The sequence below is a fragment of the Gracilinanus agilis genome, chromosome 1 (genome assembly GCF_016433145.1).
Source record: "Gracilinanus agilis isolate LMUSP501 chromosome 1, AgileGrace, whole genome shotgun sequence".
Classification (NCBI taxonomy): Eukaryota; Metazoa; Chordata; class Mammalia; order Didelphimorphia; family Didelphidae; genus Gracilinanus; species Gracilinanus agilis.
Genome location: NC_058130.1, coordinates 547595100 through 547612625, shown reverse-complemented (window position 1 = coordinate 547612625; position 17526 = coordinate 547595100). Strand labels below are relative to the sequence as shown.

Genomic DNA, 17526 nt, shown 5'->3' with positions numbered 1-17526 from the left:
CTGCATTTTTTGGTAGTAGAAAAAAACTAGAAACAAAGATGCCTATTGATTGGGAAGTAGTGGAATAAGTTACTGAGCTGTAAGATATGATGATACAGACACGTGGGAAGATTTGTATGAAGTCAAGCAAAATGAAGTAAACAGAGCCATGAAACAATATAAATAATTGACTCTAATAATGTAAACAAAAAAAAAACCAACAAAACTATTAAAACCAAATGCTAAGAAAGTATGAAGACCAAGCTAGGAAAAAGAGAATCTACAACCTTCCACAGTAACCCATTCCAATGTTAGGTGATAGTCTTTCTTTTAAAGCAACTCTTCCCAAATAAATGCCACTTTAGCAGCTATTCTACTAAGTATCATATCCCTGGAATTAATCACATAACAGTTAACAGCATTTCACAGACTCCCAGAGACTTCAGATCAAAAGGGAATTCAAAGATCATCTAGTCCCAAATCCCACCCAAGGGGACCTTCTATGAAAACTTTAACATATGGTCATCTACCAAACTTAATTTTAGGAAACACACATACATGAATGCATAATAAAAGACATTTTAGTAAGCTTGAAGTAGTTATGGCAAACAACAAAGATTTTGGGCAAAACTTCAACCAATATACATATTCTCTTTAGCTGGAACTTGTTTTCTCCTAGGAAAAGTTTTGGGCTGGTGACAGACACAGCTCATAGCAGTAAAGATGCATGGATAAAAAAGAGAATAATCTGGCCTTGGACACTTCCCAGCTGTGTGACCCTGGGCAAGTCACTTGACCCCCATTGCCTACCCTTACCACTCTTCCACCTATAAGTCAATACACAGAAGTTAAGGGTTTAAAATAAAAAAAAGAAAAAAAAAGAGAATAATCATATTCAAATTTGTACCTAATAGTCTGACCCAAAAAATAAGCTCCCCAGACCAATACTACAGCTATCTGAATTCCATCAAAATAAGATTTCTCATTTTATACAAGAAATAACATAAAAATAAAATTGTATCTGTCAACTTACATGCTGCTGGTTGACCTTTCATCAGATCCTGTAGATCTGTGGTAATTTGGAAGACATGACCAGAGATCTGCTGGACAGAATTCTTGAGGCTGTTAATGTCTTTGGAATGGGCTACAACAGTCCCATTCATTTGACTGACACAGTTCCAAAGGTTGGTGACATGCTTGTTCAGCCCTTCCTTTATCCTGTGTAGGCTCCCAGAGATGGAGTCCAATTTGCTGCAAGCTTTCTCAACATGCGACACTCTGCCTCCGACAACCACGATTTCCCTCTGGACGCCCTGAGCGCTTTCCTTACAGATGTCAAGGTCTGAAAGGACTTGCTTTTGCAGCCCCTGTAGCCTCACCTCCAGGTCCCCACAGCAATTTCCAGATGGGGCCTGGGAAGGGGTGGAATTCTCAGTGGTCCTTTCTAGCTCGTCCAGCCTCCTAGAAACACTGTCTTCTGCTTTTCTGCATGTAGAAACGGCACCAGCAAGCTGCTCCTGGCAGTTGTTCAAACCACCCTCAAGATTTTTTACGTCTTTTTCAGTGTCATTCAGATGAGAAAAGAGCAAACTCAAATCTTCTTGCACTTTCTGGATATTAAATTCCACTTCTTTGAATTTCCTATACATTGTGTCATTCAGAGCCTTCAGAAGGTCAGAGATGTCATCTGTCTTCTGATCACTATGCTTTTTGGAATCAGTGTCTTCTGGTACTTGAGACCCATGGAGGTTCTGCAGACAAAGGCTCTCCACATCTTGGATTTTATTTTTCAGATGATTAAGTTCAGTGGTAACCTGACCATTGCCAGACCCTGGCAAGACTGACTCCAGGTTAATGACCTTTACATCAGTGCCATTAGCAATCTCTAGGAGACTGCTACCTAGGCGGTCCTCCAGGGACTGTATTTTCTGATCCAAAAGTTGCTTCAAGTCATCCACCTCACCATTAATAGTACCACGCAGAGTTTCCTCAATGTAAAAACAATGTTCTTCTGCATTCTTCTCTGTCACGTTGATCCTTGCATCCAACTCATTCCATCTTTCATCAAAACTCTCATCTGGTTCTGGTACAGTGAGATGGTCAAATTCATTATCTAGCCTCCCATTTAGCATTCTGGTGGCTTCTGCAACCCTCTCAATTTTCTGGTCTAAATCATTGATTTGTTGCCCAAAGTCAACAGTTTTATCATGGTTACAGCAATCTGGCTGTTTTGATGGAGTCTGTATCTGAGCTCGAAGGTCATTGATTTCCTTTCTCAGACTTGTTTCCTTTTCTCCAATAAGTTCTATCATGCCCAAGTAGCTACTTCCATAGTCATCACATTGCTGTTGGAGACCAGTCAATTTATATTCACAGGAGTTTTTCAGATCAGCCATTTTCCTGTCTATTCCCTCCATTAGCTCTTCCTTCAGGGTCTCAAATTTGCTATCGACATAAGCTTGGTAGAACTCATTGGTTGGGATGGTCACCGTGGGCCCCTGGGCAGCTTCCTGAAGCTGTTTGAGCTGTCCTTCACAACCCTTCACCTTCCCATCCAGCTCCTCTAGCTTGTCACTCTTTGTCTTCAACACATCCTTCACCTCAGCCAACTCAGACTTAATGTCCTTCATTCCTGATTCCTTACCGCCGAGGAGCCCAGGAAGCTGAACCGTTTCTGTTTCGCCACCAACAACACTGTCTGGCCCTGGTGGGTTATGGAGACTGTTAAGCCACGATGCCAGCATTTTGCTGGCATCGTCTTGAACGGCATGTTTTAAGTTTTCATTTACTCCTGCGATGGAGGACTGAAGGTCAAGGACTGTCCTTGTAAGACGAGAAACTTTGTCCTCAAGTACCTGTATTTTCTTGTCCTGCTGTTCCTGCAGGCCTGGCTTTGGGCTTGCTGTTTGCCTTGGTTCTGTGGGGTGCTTTGGTTCACTTGTTTTCTTTGGTTCAGTGATTGGCTTTGGTTCGGTATCTGTGAAAGCAAAAGCAAAGTAGGACAAGACTTTGAAATTTCCTGGCTTTAATCATCTTCCCCACAGCCCACATATGCATAAATTATATCTAGCCCTTCCTTCATAAATATTCTACTACTGATAAATGTGTTTTATCTATTTTGAAAGTCAACCAAACAGGGACAGCTAGATAAGCACAGTGGATAGAGCAGCAGGCCTGGAGTCAGGAGGACCTGGGTTCAAATCTGACCTTAGATGCTTCCTAGCTGTGTAACCCTGGGTAAGTCACTTAACCCCAACTTCCTAGACCAGTGATGGGCAAACTACAGCCCCCAGGCCAGATACAGCCCCCTGAAATGTTCTATCTGGCCAGGCAACATTATTCCTAATCTGACGAATACAATACAATGAAACTTCAAAAGAGTTGCCTTAGAAACAGTCTGACGAGCATTTCCTTTCCTTTGGCCCCCTCTTTAAAAAGTTTACCCATCACTGCCCTAGGCCTTACTGCTTTTCTATCTCAGAATCAATACTTAGAAGGTAAGGGTTAAAAAAAGACAACCAATCAATATATTTATTAAGCACTTACTGTATGCTAAGTGGTATATGAAGACATCATTTCCCACAGTAAAACAATCAAATATAGTCTTCAGGCTGCTCGTTGACTTCACTTCCTAATGCCATAGACTACAACCTTGGTTAGACCCAGTGTTCTATATGATGGAATTCTGCTACATGTAAAGCTCTCTCTGCTTGTCTAGTCTTTCCATTTTCCTTAGTGTTCCAGTGTGAGGAATAACTAATCTCAATATATAGATGGGGAAACCAAAGACATGAGAAAGAGAGCCAAAAGAGGTGTCTTCACTTTTCTCAGAAGTTGAGTGGCAACACCAGTACTGGAATACAGATCTTCTAATTCCTATCCTAATCCACTTTCTTACAACACTGCAGCGTCCATTCCATTTCCCTACTGGATTAATGGATGCTAAATGATTGTTAAATGACTAGATGAATCAATGAAAGGATGAACCTTTCAAGAAGTAAAATCTTCTGTTTTTAGACCACTCGAAAGAATGGGACAGGCAACAGATTAATGTACCTCTTGTACTCCTGAAATATTGTTCTAGGCAAAAGCCATTGTGCTAGAGTAAAGAGAGAGAAATCAGGGCAATCTGGGCTCTAACGGACCCCTCTAACAGTTTCCCAGGCACTCTCTCTATCTCAGATACTTACTGAGGAGACTATTAGTAGGGGATAAAGTAGCAGTTGTCATACTTTTGGGAAAGGGTGGGTTTCAGAAGAAAGGAGACAAGACATCATCAGAGCCATAATATTGTCGGAAGTAAACTCTTCAAAATAGATGCAGTTCTTAGCAATAACTTGTTTTCTGGAGAACACATAGCTCTCCTACCCCCAAACTTCTAATTGTCTTCTATCTGATTTCTTTTGAGAGACAAACTTCTCAGCTTGGCATTCAATGCACTCCTCTGGATGATTCCAACCTGTCTTTCCAGCTTTGGCAGCCACTTCTCCCCTATAAACTGGACTCCTTGCTGTATCTCAAACACAAGCTATATTTTCCCCACCTCTAAGTATTTGCACATGCTGCTTCTGCTACCTCATTGGCCCTTCTCCCTACTGAATATACTATCTGTTGTTCAGATGGTATTTCCTTCAGAATGCCTTTGCAGGTTTCTCCCAACCTAAATGTGTTCAGAGGATGGAGAAGTCTGTACTCCCATGAGCACTTCATCTGTACCACTTTTTCAGCATTCATTTGCCCAATTCAGCCTTGCTTATTATTTGTGTGCTCATTTTATGCATTTGCTAGTTTTTAAGTCCTCTGAGGGCAGAAACTGTGTCATACTTTTGTATCTCCTGCAGATACAAACTTTGTGTTTTGCACACAATTGATGTTCAATAAAAATTTGTTGAACCAAACTGGAAATGGGTTCAGTTTTTTTTAAGTCTTATCTATAATTAGTGAGCTTCGTCTTCCTGCCTGAGAACCCAAGAGTAGGTTAGAGATATCAATTCCAAAATGGGGGGAGATACCAAGCTTTACTGTCCATCAGGGTCTATAGATGCCGTTTTACTTGGTACCACTTAGTACTATTCACCAATGGCCCGTGCCTTCCCTCCCTAACTACTTGGTGCTTATTTGCAATTTTTTTTTCTTTTTATTTATTCTGTATATATTTCTATCTGTATTTGTTGTCTTCCCCATTAGAATATAAGCTCTTTGTGAGTAGAGGTTGTTTTAATGTATTCCCAATTGCTAGCACAGCGCCTGACACTTAGTAGGCATTTAATAAATGCTTGTTGGTTGACTGAGCTTTCTAGTTATACTGGGAAACCCCCTATGTTAGCCAGTGACCATGTGGCCTACCCATGAGCATCTGAGATTCTTATCCTTAACTAATCAGGGAGGGAGTAAAGGCAGAATTCACTTCTTCCGGTGGTTATCCAGGTCCCATTGTTACAGTAATAACCAGTTCATTTACCAAACATTTCAAAACTTCACAGAATTCCAGAGTTTGAAGAGATCTTAGGAATTTCCTAAGTCAACATTTCTCATATTAGTTTGGCAACAGAAAATTTATTATTCTTGAAATATATTAATGAAACAGGCCATGGAATACTCTTGCAATAAAAGGTTAAGGAAATTCTGGAGCAAATCAAAGAAAATTAAAACTATTCTCATTCTGAAAGTTTACTCTGTGTATTTTTGTACTTTTATGTTTACTATTTTGAAAGGGAACAATATCACTATCATTGAAATTTCCTCACAGAGCATCCAATTCCACTGTGTGAGCTATATGGGTCACAGTTTCAGAAATGTTTTACAATTAGAAAAGTTGTGGTTCAGAAAATTGTCATTTGCCCAGAGATGGACTGAGTGAATCTTAGATTCCATGTTTCCTAACTCAGTTCCATTCATCATCATCCTACCAGTTGGTCACCACAATTTTCCTTCAATTAACCAAGATTACAACTTGATGAAAATGATCAGGAAACACTTCAGATTTCAAAACTAAAGAAAGTATCATCCATGGAAAGATAGTGTCATGTATGGCTGACCTACATGTATAATTTTAAGAGTTAAATTTGTTATAATTATTATTATATTAAACACACACAAGGAAAATAAACTGAAAAATAAATTGGAGTTCAGTATTATGAGTTACTATGCCAATTACTAATTACTCAAAGAAACAAAATTTTATGATAGAACAATGATGATTTTCTTATTTTGCTGCAATATTATCTTCTGATTTGTATATTCAGAAAAAATATTAATAATACCCACTGAATATTTCAGACTATGGGCTAATTTAGGCAGATATCTCAGGTAGAAAGACAACTCAAATTCATTTTCTTCATAACACTGAGCCTAAATCTCCCATATTTTGGAAGGCCTATTATTTAAGTCTGTGGAACTACATGCATGAAATCTGAATAGAAATCATACAAGTCACTAGTAAGGTTAAACTTGGACAATCTGTGTCTTAGATCCACAATCACAGGGTATGAAACTCTGGGATGGGTCTTTATAGTCCCTTCACAGATGAGGAAACTGGGGCCTAGGGAGGGGAAGTAATTTGCCCACAGCCATACTGCCAAGTCTCATGACCCCAAGGCTGGTACTATTACCATTACACCCCATCGGGTTTGAAATAATATTTCCTGCAAAATTGTGATAAGTGAATCCACTTTTCAACTCATTTGAACCTGTTCCTGTTCCTACTATACCATAGGACAGAACTAGGTGCTGGGGGAGATATGAAGATTAGCTAAGACATTAGTGCATACCAACATGGTACCAAGTTCTTCATTAAAACAACCATCATCTTAGCATAAGCACTTCCTATGCTCCTAATAAACAGATTGGTTTTATGACAAATCACCTCTAACAAGTCATGATTCCACAGGAAAGTCAATGTTCTAATTGGACCTGCTTTAGTAAATTCAATGTCTCGTGCATGTGTGCATTCACTCCTCCATACACATTATTTTAAGCCCTCCAATCATTAGAAATCATAAATTCTACTGATTTTTAAAAAGCCCAAGAAAAATCCATTACATAAGTATGCATGCCAAGATCCAAATAAAATGTTACCCGTGGCTTTCTTCATGGTATTCCGGGGCCGAGCAGGTGTGGGGAGAGTTTTTGCTGGTTCTTTAGGACCTTCTTGGCAGTCTCCACCTTTAAACCCAGGGCAGCATCTCCATTCCAGCTGTGTGACTGTCTTGAATTTAATGGTATATCTGGGCCTGAAATTAACTCGATACCTGGCAAAGAAAAGGATAATGATTTCCTTTATCATTCTGTTTTTAAGTCATTACTCTCATTCTTGGGGTCTGAAGGAGGGAACTTCTGCTCGTATATCCAATATGATCTAGAAGGGGGTCTCACGCTCTCTTTAGTCTGGGACTCCCATAATCTGGTGAAGAAGGACAAGCGGAAGCAGTTGGCCAGGTATTAATAGCTATGATGAGCCTTATCCTGCTTCTCATTGAAACTACCTATACTCTGGACTCTCTACTAAAGCCAAAAGAAATAGAAAATTTCTAAAATCCTTTGACTCTGAACGTCTTTCCAGTCTTGACATTTTCACTCCTTTTCTTTCACCAACAATAATTATGGTGTCTTTGGTGTTCTTATTCACATCTCTGAAAATAAAGCCGGTGTCTGGGGAACTTCTATCGAAATAAAAACCTTGCAAATATTTCCCTGTTTCTCTTACTAAAGGAAAAGACACCAGATACCCAAGAGGACTGGATATCTCCTCCTTTGCATTTATGCTCTGATATTAGTCAAAATTATACTGGAGATAAAAAGGAAAAAGAAAAACAGTCCTTACCACCAGGGTTTTGGGGAGGGAGGTAACATGCCCATAGATAAGGGTATATAAGATACATATGAAGTAGATACAGAGGTAACCTTAAAGGGGAGAAAGGTAGAAAGCGGCATTTGAACTGAAAAGTCTATTATATTGTACTTCAAGTGCTGAATTCAATCAACCAGCAATCTGGACAAGTCATTTAATTCCGACTGTCTACCCTTTACTACCCTTTTACCTTGGGACTGATATTTAGTAAGGATTCTAAGACAGAAGGTAAGAGGTTTTTATGATTTTGTCATTTATTGTGTTCATTAAAAGAAATTAAATGCACAGCAAATCTAAATTACAACACTTTATTGTAGCATTGGCAAAGGTCATATTTTTTAAGTCAGTGAAGATTGGGCAGTATTTCCATGTGAAATGTTACAACTTTACAAGTTTTATTTCTTATTTCATTCTATATGCAGAAACTGAAACAGTGGTAAAAAGAGAAAAAAGAATATGGCTGGAAAACATGATTTAATCACATAATAGGATATAGATTTATTAAATTAAATATACCATGCTTACTAGAAAGCAAACAAAAGGCACAACTTTCCTAATAAACAAAAGACTGTCAGAAACCAACCAAGAAACCTCCTTTCTACTTGGGATGGGGGCAGGGAACAAAATAAAAGCTCTGCTTGTTTCCGTACTTTGTTTAGAGACAGAGGCTGTAAACCCATGAAGACCACAAACATTTCTGATCCATTTCTTGCTGCTCTTTGTTGTTTTTTCCAAAGACATGCTTATTAATCTATGACACTTATCAGTCACCTACTATGTGCAGCCATTGTGCCAAAGGCACAGTTGACTGAATCTAGATCAGAAAGGTTTCATTTAGATGGCAGAGCTTGAGATGAGTTTTGAAAGAAACCAAAGATTCTAAGACAGAAATGAGAAAACTGTTCATTGTAGAAAGGGGAAAAGCCAGTGCAAAAGCATGGAAACGGGAGATGACATTCCCATGTGAGAAACTGTAAGAATAGTTTGGTGAGATCAGAGTGTAAGAAGAGATATCAAAGGATTCCAGATGTACAGCTGGAAGGACTCTGATTTTACAGATGAGAAAATTGAAGCCAAGTTTACATAAAGGTAGAAAGCATCACAGGTGAGATTTGAACCCACGTGTTTTGACTCCAGAGCAAATGAGGCCAGGTTAAATTAAATTAGGACTATTAAGACTAGCCTACTGCTTCTCAAAGGATAGTCCTTTCTAATTATAAGCAGATAAGCTTTTGTGCCTTTTTGCTTAAGACAGATGATGGTAAATTATATTCTCTGTGAAGAGAGGTTAGGTATAGTGAAGTCTTGGGATCTGAGACTCTAAGTTTCTTTCTGGAAGATGTAAATTTTTTTTTTACAGAAACCTTAGGATTTGGGAGCATGAGACAAACATCTATAACTAATTGTAGGATGTGCCTGGGGCCTATAATTAAGCCCTTTCAAGTTATCTATAACCTCATGGGCTTATTCCCTCTGTTAACCTAGACCACAACCTACCAGCCCTTCTTATCTCATGAGAGTTGTGTCTGTGTTCCTTCATACATCCTTTGTAGAGACTGTACCCAAGTGCTAGAAGACTTTCTCTAGGTCTTTCTATATCAAGGTTACCAATGCAGCACTCTGGCTGTCTTTGTTATGCCTTGTTCTTATACTAAGTGGAAAAAAAAAAAAAGATGAACTAATAGGATGCTGATTGAATGGGGCTAGCATATGAGAAGGTGAAGAAACTGGACAGGGGAGGGACCTTTGGAGTCTTGGTAGTGGGACATGGCTTGTCTACCTACAGGTGGTGTTTGGGGTTTATTTCTGCCCCTTTTGGTGCTCTAAAGAGAAGGTGGGCTTGGGGACAGAGCCAGAATGTACTCTAGCAATGGATGCTGGTCTAAGGCGGGAGGGAGGCAGGCATTTTTCCTGATCCAAGCTCAAATGGGTGTCTGAGCCCGAGCTGGGTGGGAGAGGAGGGTCCATATCTACATCCCCCAGGGGTCCTACTTAATAAATGTTTGTTGAATGAATGTATAGAGTCAGATATTCCCAACGTTCCTTTCAGCTCTAAAGACTATCAATTCCTAATTTTACAACTTTACAGAAGGCACCATTTCTATGAAGGATGAACTTCATATCTGTGGATGACACTACTGACAATGATAAGAGTACTATCTCAGTAGGCACAGAAAACAACTTTGTGTTTAATTTAGTTAAATAAGTGGCTTTTTCCAAAGGTGCCCCCATAAGGCCTTAGAATCAGGGGCCAAGAGGCTAGCTCTGAACCTGTCTTTCTTCCTAGCCCACCCACTAGGAAACAGGACTATACAATCTGTTGTCCTGGTATCCATTAAAAGAAAATGGGAAAATCCTGATTTGTCTTTTGTTTTCTTGAAGAAGAAAATAATTATTTAGGGGATAGGAGTAGCATGCAATTTCATAAAAATTTACTAAACTCAGCCAAGTCTCTTAGGCTGAGAGGGTAAATCTGTTTGCATTTTAATACCGCCCACTTGGCAACATTGGAATGATGTTGAGATATCAGAATCTAGTAAAGAAAGATGAGCTGAGTCAGAAATATCAAAGTTCTTGATGCCTCCTCCTCCAAAGAGAAGGAAAGAGAAGTCTGATCTTTAACATCTCAGACAAGAAGGAGTTTGGCCTCTGTAACACTGAGTCAGTGTAAGCTACACTTTGTAAAATTCCTAGCTTTTAAACACTTCTTTCATTTTCCCTCCCTGAAAACCACTTAAGGGCTGGCCTTAAAATAATATGAATTTCTCCTGTAGTCAATCCCAGTCCTCCCCTCGCTCTAATAGTCTCACTTTATAGCTATGGAGTCCTAGAGAACAGCAGTCATAGCATTTTTTCCCCAAGCCAAACATATGGAAGAATCTTTCCTGGAAAAGTGATATAACCAAGAAAGATGAAGAATACACCTCACTCCCAGGGGAAACATTCTCAATTATCACTATTTCTTTTTTTTAATTAAAATTTTATTCTAGGCTTTGTTTCTATTATTGTTTACTGATACAATATACAAAAATAAAAATTAATCATGACCATAAATTCCAAAATTTAGTGTTTTTAAGACAAATGTGAATGTTGGTTTTAGCAACGTATTTTTAAAATTCCTAGATCCACACGCCTTTCTAATTTATTTTTCTTCTGTATGTTATTAAAGTTTTATTAGTACCTTTTGTTTTTAACATGCATTATTGTCCAGTATAATCGCATGTAATAGTGAAAAAGACGACTTGTTAAAAGTAAATTAACCAAAAAAAAAAAAAAGACCCTATCTGACAAAGTATTCAGTATTACTCATTTGTAATCCCTCACCTCTCTAATGAGAAGAAGAAAGTATGTTCTATCATCTGGACAATTTTTCAAGACAAAGATTAGTCATGCAATATTACTGTCTCTATGCTCAGTGCTTTTATGAATTCCTAGTGTTTGGATGGGAATCCAGACACACAGTTCTGGGATCCTAATTTGGAAGAGGGAATTATAGGAGCAATCAAGCCCTCCCCTTTCCATCTTCAGTAACTTTCCTAGATCTAAACTGCTTTCAGGAAAATTTTAGCTCCTCTGCCACTGTACTGAGCCATCATGGATATCCCTTGGGTGCAGAGGAGGAGGGGGAAAAATTGGGCTTACTGTAACATGATGACTGGGTTGTAAAACCAACCTTTCTTCTTTGTCTAGGGAAGAGAAAGAAAATATTCATCTCTACACTTCTAGGGAGCTCACCAAGTTGTAGATTGTGGGATAGTAACTAGGATCACCTTAGTCAACAGAGAACTATGAGACCAAGGAAGATGTTCATTATCCATTCCAACACATCACCTATACAGCATCAGAGGGGCTTTAAAGAAACTTATAGAGATTCAGGGAATAACTGAATCAAACGGTCTCTAGGTCAAAAATTCATGTGATGAAACAACTCTGCTTTAACCTGGGATCATGTCCCATCCAAAGGATACTATGGACAACTAATTAGTTCCAGGGCCAAACTTTGAGACTACTAAAGATCAGATTGAAAGAAGCCTTGATTCAGGACTAGATGGTTCTTTGAACCTGATCTTTAGGTTACCTTGAACTTACCCTGGAACAGATTCGAACTCTGGGGGTCAAACCCTAACCAATCTAATCTTCACTTGTTCCTTTAGAGGGGGAAAAAAAGCAAATAATAATCATACCCTTAAGAGATTGCCCTGAACTATATCAGGCTGCAAAAGAAGGTCCATAAAGCAAACAGCTGATCTTATGAACTAAAGCTTTTTCCCTTTGCAGCATCCCTTTTCTCTAAATTAAATACTCCGTGCCTCTGCAAAAATCAAACAATACTGACAGGTATCTTACTTTGCTCATCTGTTCTTCAAATTCTAGAATTAAAAATTCATTTTCTTTTCTCAGTAGGAAGAATTTTATCTGGATTTCAAAGTAGACCTAAAAAAATGATGTATGCAACACAAAAATACAACAAAAAATACAACCTCTTGGGGATACTAAGATGAGTTGGATTTGTCCCAAGAATATGTTTTTTAAGTGAAAATGACTTTTTGCTAGATTCTGAAAATTGCTCACCAAATCTGAAAAGTAATGGACTAGAGAAAATGGAAAAATAAGCAAAATATGAGTAGTTCTTTCCCTCTAACTAGTAGAAATCAGATATCTGACCTATGAAAACAGAACTACCTATAATCAGTGTTCGTGATGGTGATTTTGAATGTTTTGTCAAACTTGGAACAATAAGGATAACCATTGTACAATGCACTTTCCTTGAAATAACACTATGAGATAGGTAGGGCAGTAGCATTGTCCCCATTTTTATGGACAAGGAGGCTAGGAGAGATTCAGTGTAATGCCCATGTTCATACAGTTAATATCAAAGTTGGATTCTGGAGGGCAATTTGAAACTATGCCCAAAGGGCTGTAAAAGAAAGCATACCCTTTGACCCTGTAATACCACTACTGGGTCTGTTTTCAAAGAGATTATAAAAAAAGGGGGGAAGGATCTATTTGTGCAAAAATATTTATTGCTGCTCTTTTTGTGGTGGCAAAGTATTGGAAATTGAGGAGATGTCTATCGATTAGGGAATGGCTGAATAAACTGTGGTACATGTTGATAATGGAATACTATTGTGCTGTAAGAAATGATAAGCAAGATGATTTCAGAAAAAGCAGAAAGATCTGCATGAACTGATGCAGAGGGAAATAAGTAGAAACAGGAAAACATTGTACACACTAACAGCAATATTGCCCGATAATCAAATGTGAAAACTCGGCTACTTTCAGCAATGCAATAATCTGGGACAATTTTGAAAGACTTGTGATGCAGAGTGCTATATCTACCTCCTGAGAAAGAACTGTTGAGTCAGACGGTTGGAGATCAAAGCATACTCTCTTTCACATCAATATATTTATGGTATTATTTGGGGGGGGTTGGTTTTGTATGAGTGTACTCTTAAAACAATGACTATATGGAAATATGTTTTGCATAAAAATACATGTCTGGTCCAGATCAAATTACTCTCAGAGTGGGGGGGGGGAGAGGGAAGGGTGGGAAGGAGACGGTTTGGCTCTTATAATTTTGGAAAATGTATTATTAGAATTGAAAACATATATTTGGGAAACGTATTGGAAATACAGAATTGGAAAATATGAAAATTATTATTACAGGTAACTGGGAAAATAAAAATATCTTTGAATTAAAAAAGAAAAAATTTCAAAGGCTGGATCAAAACCCATATCTTCCTGACAGTGTAAGTCCAACACTTTATCCACTACACCACCCCCAGGCTTATGAAAGGAAGCCTGAAGGTGTGAAGTACAAAACAATGTTGTACCTGGAGCAGGAAGAACTGTATTTGAATCCCACCCCAGGCTTTATAGCCATGGGCAAGTCATTATTTTGGTCTTTGGTTTATCTATGAAAAAGGAATGATAATCCTTCTACTACTTATGACACAGGCTTGGCTAAGGAGTATTTTGCAAAGCTAAAAAGTATTATGCAAATAGGAATTGTTATTATTACTTCTATTGTCTTGACTTCTTTCTAAACTGAGGAGCAATTTTTCCGCAGCCACCACTGGCTCCAATAAAATTAAAGATTCTAATTTGCAAAGTCTAGACAAAGTGCTTCCCTTTGTAAACTAAAAACAACAAACGAGAGTTATTTACCAAGAGCAGACTTTGGGTTATGAAATCTTTGGAGATTTTTTAAAACTATGTCATCATTGCTATTATTGAAATAAAAATTTGCTAAAAGTAAATGAAGTTAGTCCGTATACCAGTCTCGGCTGCATCGCCAAATCAATTAAGTTGGTGTGACAATCTCTAAATATAAAATGGGGCCTTTAGGAGTGGAAAGGGGCTTTCTATGCAAGAACATCCTCTGCTGACAAGGTGTACGGACCACGAAAATCTTTGCAAGCAACATTCATTCCCCATAATATATGATAAATATAGCAAAAGAACAAAGAGTGCTTGTTAAAAATAAATCTGAGGGGGGGGCAGCTGGGTAGCTCAGTGGATTGAGAGCCAGGCCTGGAGACGAGAGGTCCTAGGTTCAAATCTGGCCTCAGACACTTCCCAGCTGTGTGACCCTGGGCAAGTCACTTGACCCCCATTGCCTACCCTTACCACTCTTCCACGTATAAGTCAATATACAGAAGTTAAGGGTTTAAAAAAAAAAAAAAGTACACCAAAGTGTACTTTAAAAAAATAAAAAAATAAATAAATAAATAAATAAATCTGAGGGGCAGCTAGGTGGCTCAGTGGATAGAGAGGCAGGGCTCTAGAGATGGGTTCAAATCTGGCCCCAAATCTAGCTGTGTGACTGAGCAAATCATTTAACCCCAATTGCCTAGCCCTTACCATTGGGCCTTAGAATTGATTCTCTGGTAGGTAAGGCTTTTAAAAAATAAAGTAAATTTAATATATGTTTCAAAGAATGTCCATTCACATCTTTCTAAATGGAGTCAACTCATGACAATGGCAGGTAGGACAATTCTGCAGAAGTGAATGGAATGGAATGGAAAATATCTCACTTGAACTTTAGAGCATTAAAATATCAGGATACTACAAATCCTCAGACAAATATCCCATTGTGAAAGAAAAGATGCCTAATGAGAATAAAAATCAGTAGATTTGCTTAGTTCTGATTAAATCAGAACATAAATCATATAATAAATCATAAAACACATAATCGAGGATGTATTTAAACACCCAAACACCCTCCTAGATGATTGTGTGCTTTCCAGTATAAAAGACTGATGTTTACTTTTTTCATTTTTATTTTAAGTAACAACAACCACTGACATGAATAAATAGACTTGCACACTTTAAGCGCTTAATTCTAAAAAAGACAAATCTTCTTGTCTGATCAGCCACATGGTAGAACCAGTGCAGGCTTTTCCCACATTTTTGCACTGATAATTCTTCACTTAGACTGCTAAGAAAACAGTCATTCCCAACCCTTAGGAAACAGGAGTACAGTCGCCTGGCAGGAGCCCAGCACCAAAGAGCAATTCCAAACCACCACCGTATGCCAGACTGAGGATGCTTTTCTCAGAATCAAAGATGCTACCCTTCTTTCTGAGCAAGCTTGTATTGCTAAGCCTGATGTCATGTTGAATGAGATGCAGGATGTGTCCTCCACCAAGAAATACCACTTTTATTTACAATTTCTAATGAGTTTTGGTTTCTGCTTTTTCAAACTGATGCTCATTTCAAAATACAACAGTATATAAAACTTGCACTCTGCTCTGGGGAGGGACATAAAAGAAGATCTCCTAAGTCAAGTATATATGTATATATGTATATATATCTATATCTATCTATCTCTATATATATATCTTCTAGGTAATATGTAAATATTACCTACTACTTAATCCTACTCCTCCAAATCTATGCCAGTCATGGTCCTTATGTTACATTCCTTCATTGCTGAAGTCAGAATGATTGTGTAATTAATTATACACTCCCACTGCCATCTGATAATAAACTTATTTTGCTTTGTTCTCCAAATACATACTTTATGAGAGTACAGATATTACCCCTTAATATGAATGATTACCACAAATACTACCTTAAATGTTTTAAAGATCCAATCTTATTCTCAGAGGCTTTAGGTAGTTTTTTGGAGTTTGGTTTTTTACTTTCTTCTCTCTCTCTGTCTGTCTCTCTGTCTCTGTCTCTCTCTCTCTCTCTCTTTCTCTCTCTCTCTCTCAGTTTGAATGCTTCTCATCTCTCTTCCAGCTAACTTTAGAGACAGGGGGAGGGGAGGAGTTGATCTAATTAGATAAGAAATCTGTGATAATTTATTTATTCTTTTCCTTTTGTTTTTCTTATTTTGTTCTTTATGGGTTCTGCAACAGAGTTGCTTAGAGAGACAATATATCTTATCAGGAAACAGAGGTAATGAAAGCTCATGGCATTTGGAACATATTCACCTGACCCTTTTAGAACAGGGTGACAAACCCTTCACAAGCCATTACCTCTGAGCCATTATCTTACCAATTTTCATTTTACTATACATAATGGCACTAAACTGCTTAAGGAAAGTTGATAACAAAAGACAACATAAAAGCATTTGATAAAGCAATACACAAATATGACCACAAATCATTATAAACTCATGCATCTTGATTTGCTAAACCTAGTTTCCAAGGCATGGCAAGAATGTCTTGTAGACAGAATCAGAAGCTTGGAGACCTGAAGACCCAATCTCACATGCCGTCTCCACCACATAGAGGCCATGTGACCCTGGACAAGATATTTACCATCTTAATAGATCAACTTTCTGAACAAGAGTTGCTAATATGCATTAATAGAGGGACTTTCCTCACTGAAAATCTCCCTCTACTAATGAAATCAAAGCTATGAACCAAAGGAAAAATTCTCTAATAGACAAAAAGCATTGTTTTTGAGAACTATAGTTTTATGACAAAACTAAAAACCAAACTCAATATTTATGTTTTTAAATAACACTCAAAATTTCTGACTCAACAAAGAAAAGTCGTGGAATGCTGCAGATTGTCAAATGCTTAAGATTGGTCATTGGGCTTCCTTCTTTTTAATGGAAGGACATGAGAAATAGTTCTTATATTAAAAAGATATCAAGAACTATTAACTGAGAAAAGACAGGGAAAGGGAAGCTATGTCAAAGATGAACATTCATTCAATTATTCAAGCAAAGATCTGGAGTGGCTAAGAGGTACGTACTACTTTGGACATGTAGTAGGAAACTGGGTATCAAATAGGCAGATTAAAAGGGTAGAAAGGGTAGTAAAGACAAAGGCCAAAACAAAGTATAGACTGAATAACTGCCAACCTCCACATAACCTAGTTTTTACTATATGTAACGTCTACTGGATTTTCTTGCCTCTTGAAAATGACAATCACTTGTACTTCGTCTACCATTTTCTATTAATCTACATATGATTCTTAAAGGGATTTTTTCCTAACTGCAGGTATAAACAATTTTTTAAAAGATTTTCCCCCTGGGGGCAGCTGGATGACTCAGTGGATTGAGAGCCAGGACTAGAGACAGGAGGTCCTGGGTTCAAATCTGGCCTCAGAAACTTCTCAGATATGCGTCCCTGGGCAAGTCACTTAACCTCTACTGCCTAGCCCTTACCACTCTTCTGCCTTGGAACCAATACACAATATTGATTCCAAGACAGAAGGTAAGGGTTTAGAAAAAAAGA

The 17526-nt window shown here is 38.1% G+C and overlaps 1 protein-coding gene across 1 annotated transcript in view; it reads right to left on the bottom strand.

Annotated features, from left to right (window-relative positions):
* Positions 1–17526, bottom strand: part of EMILIN2 (elastin microfibril interfacer 2) — a 107563-nt gene that overhangs the window by 27678 nt on the left and 62359 nt on the right. Inside the window, exons 5-6 of the mRNA XM_044683055.1 lie at positions 7057–7229; positions 1013–2956 (exon numbers count right to left, since the gene is read on the bottom strand). Of these exons, the coding sequence (XP_044538990.1) occupies positions 1013–2956; positions 7057–7229 (2117 nt within the window). The remainder of the gene's footprint in view (positions 1–1012; positions 2957–7056; positions 7230–17526) is intronic.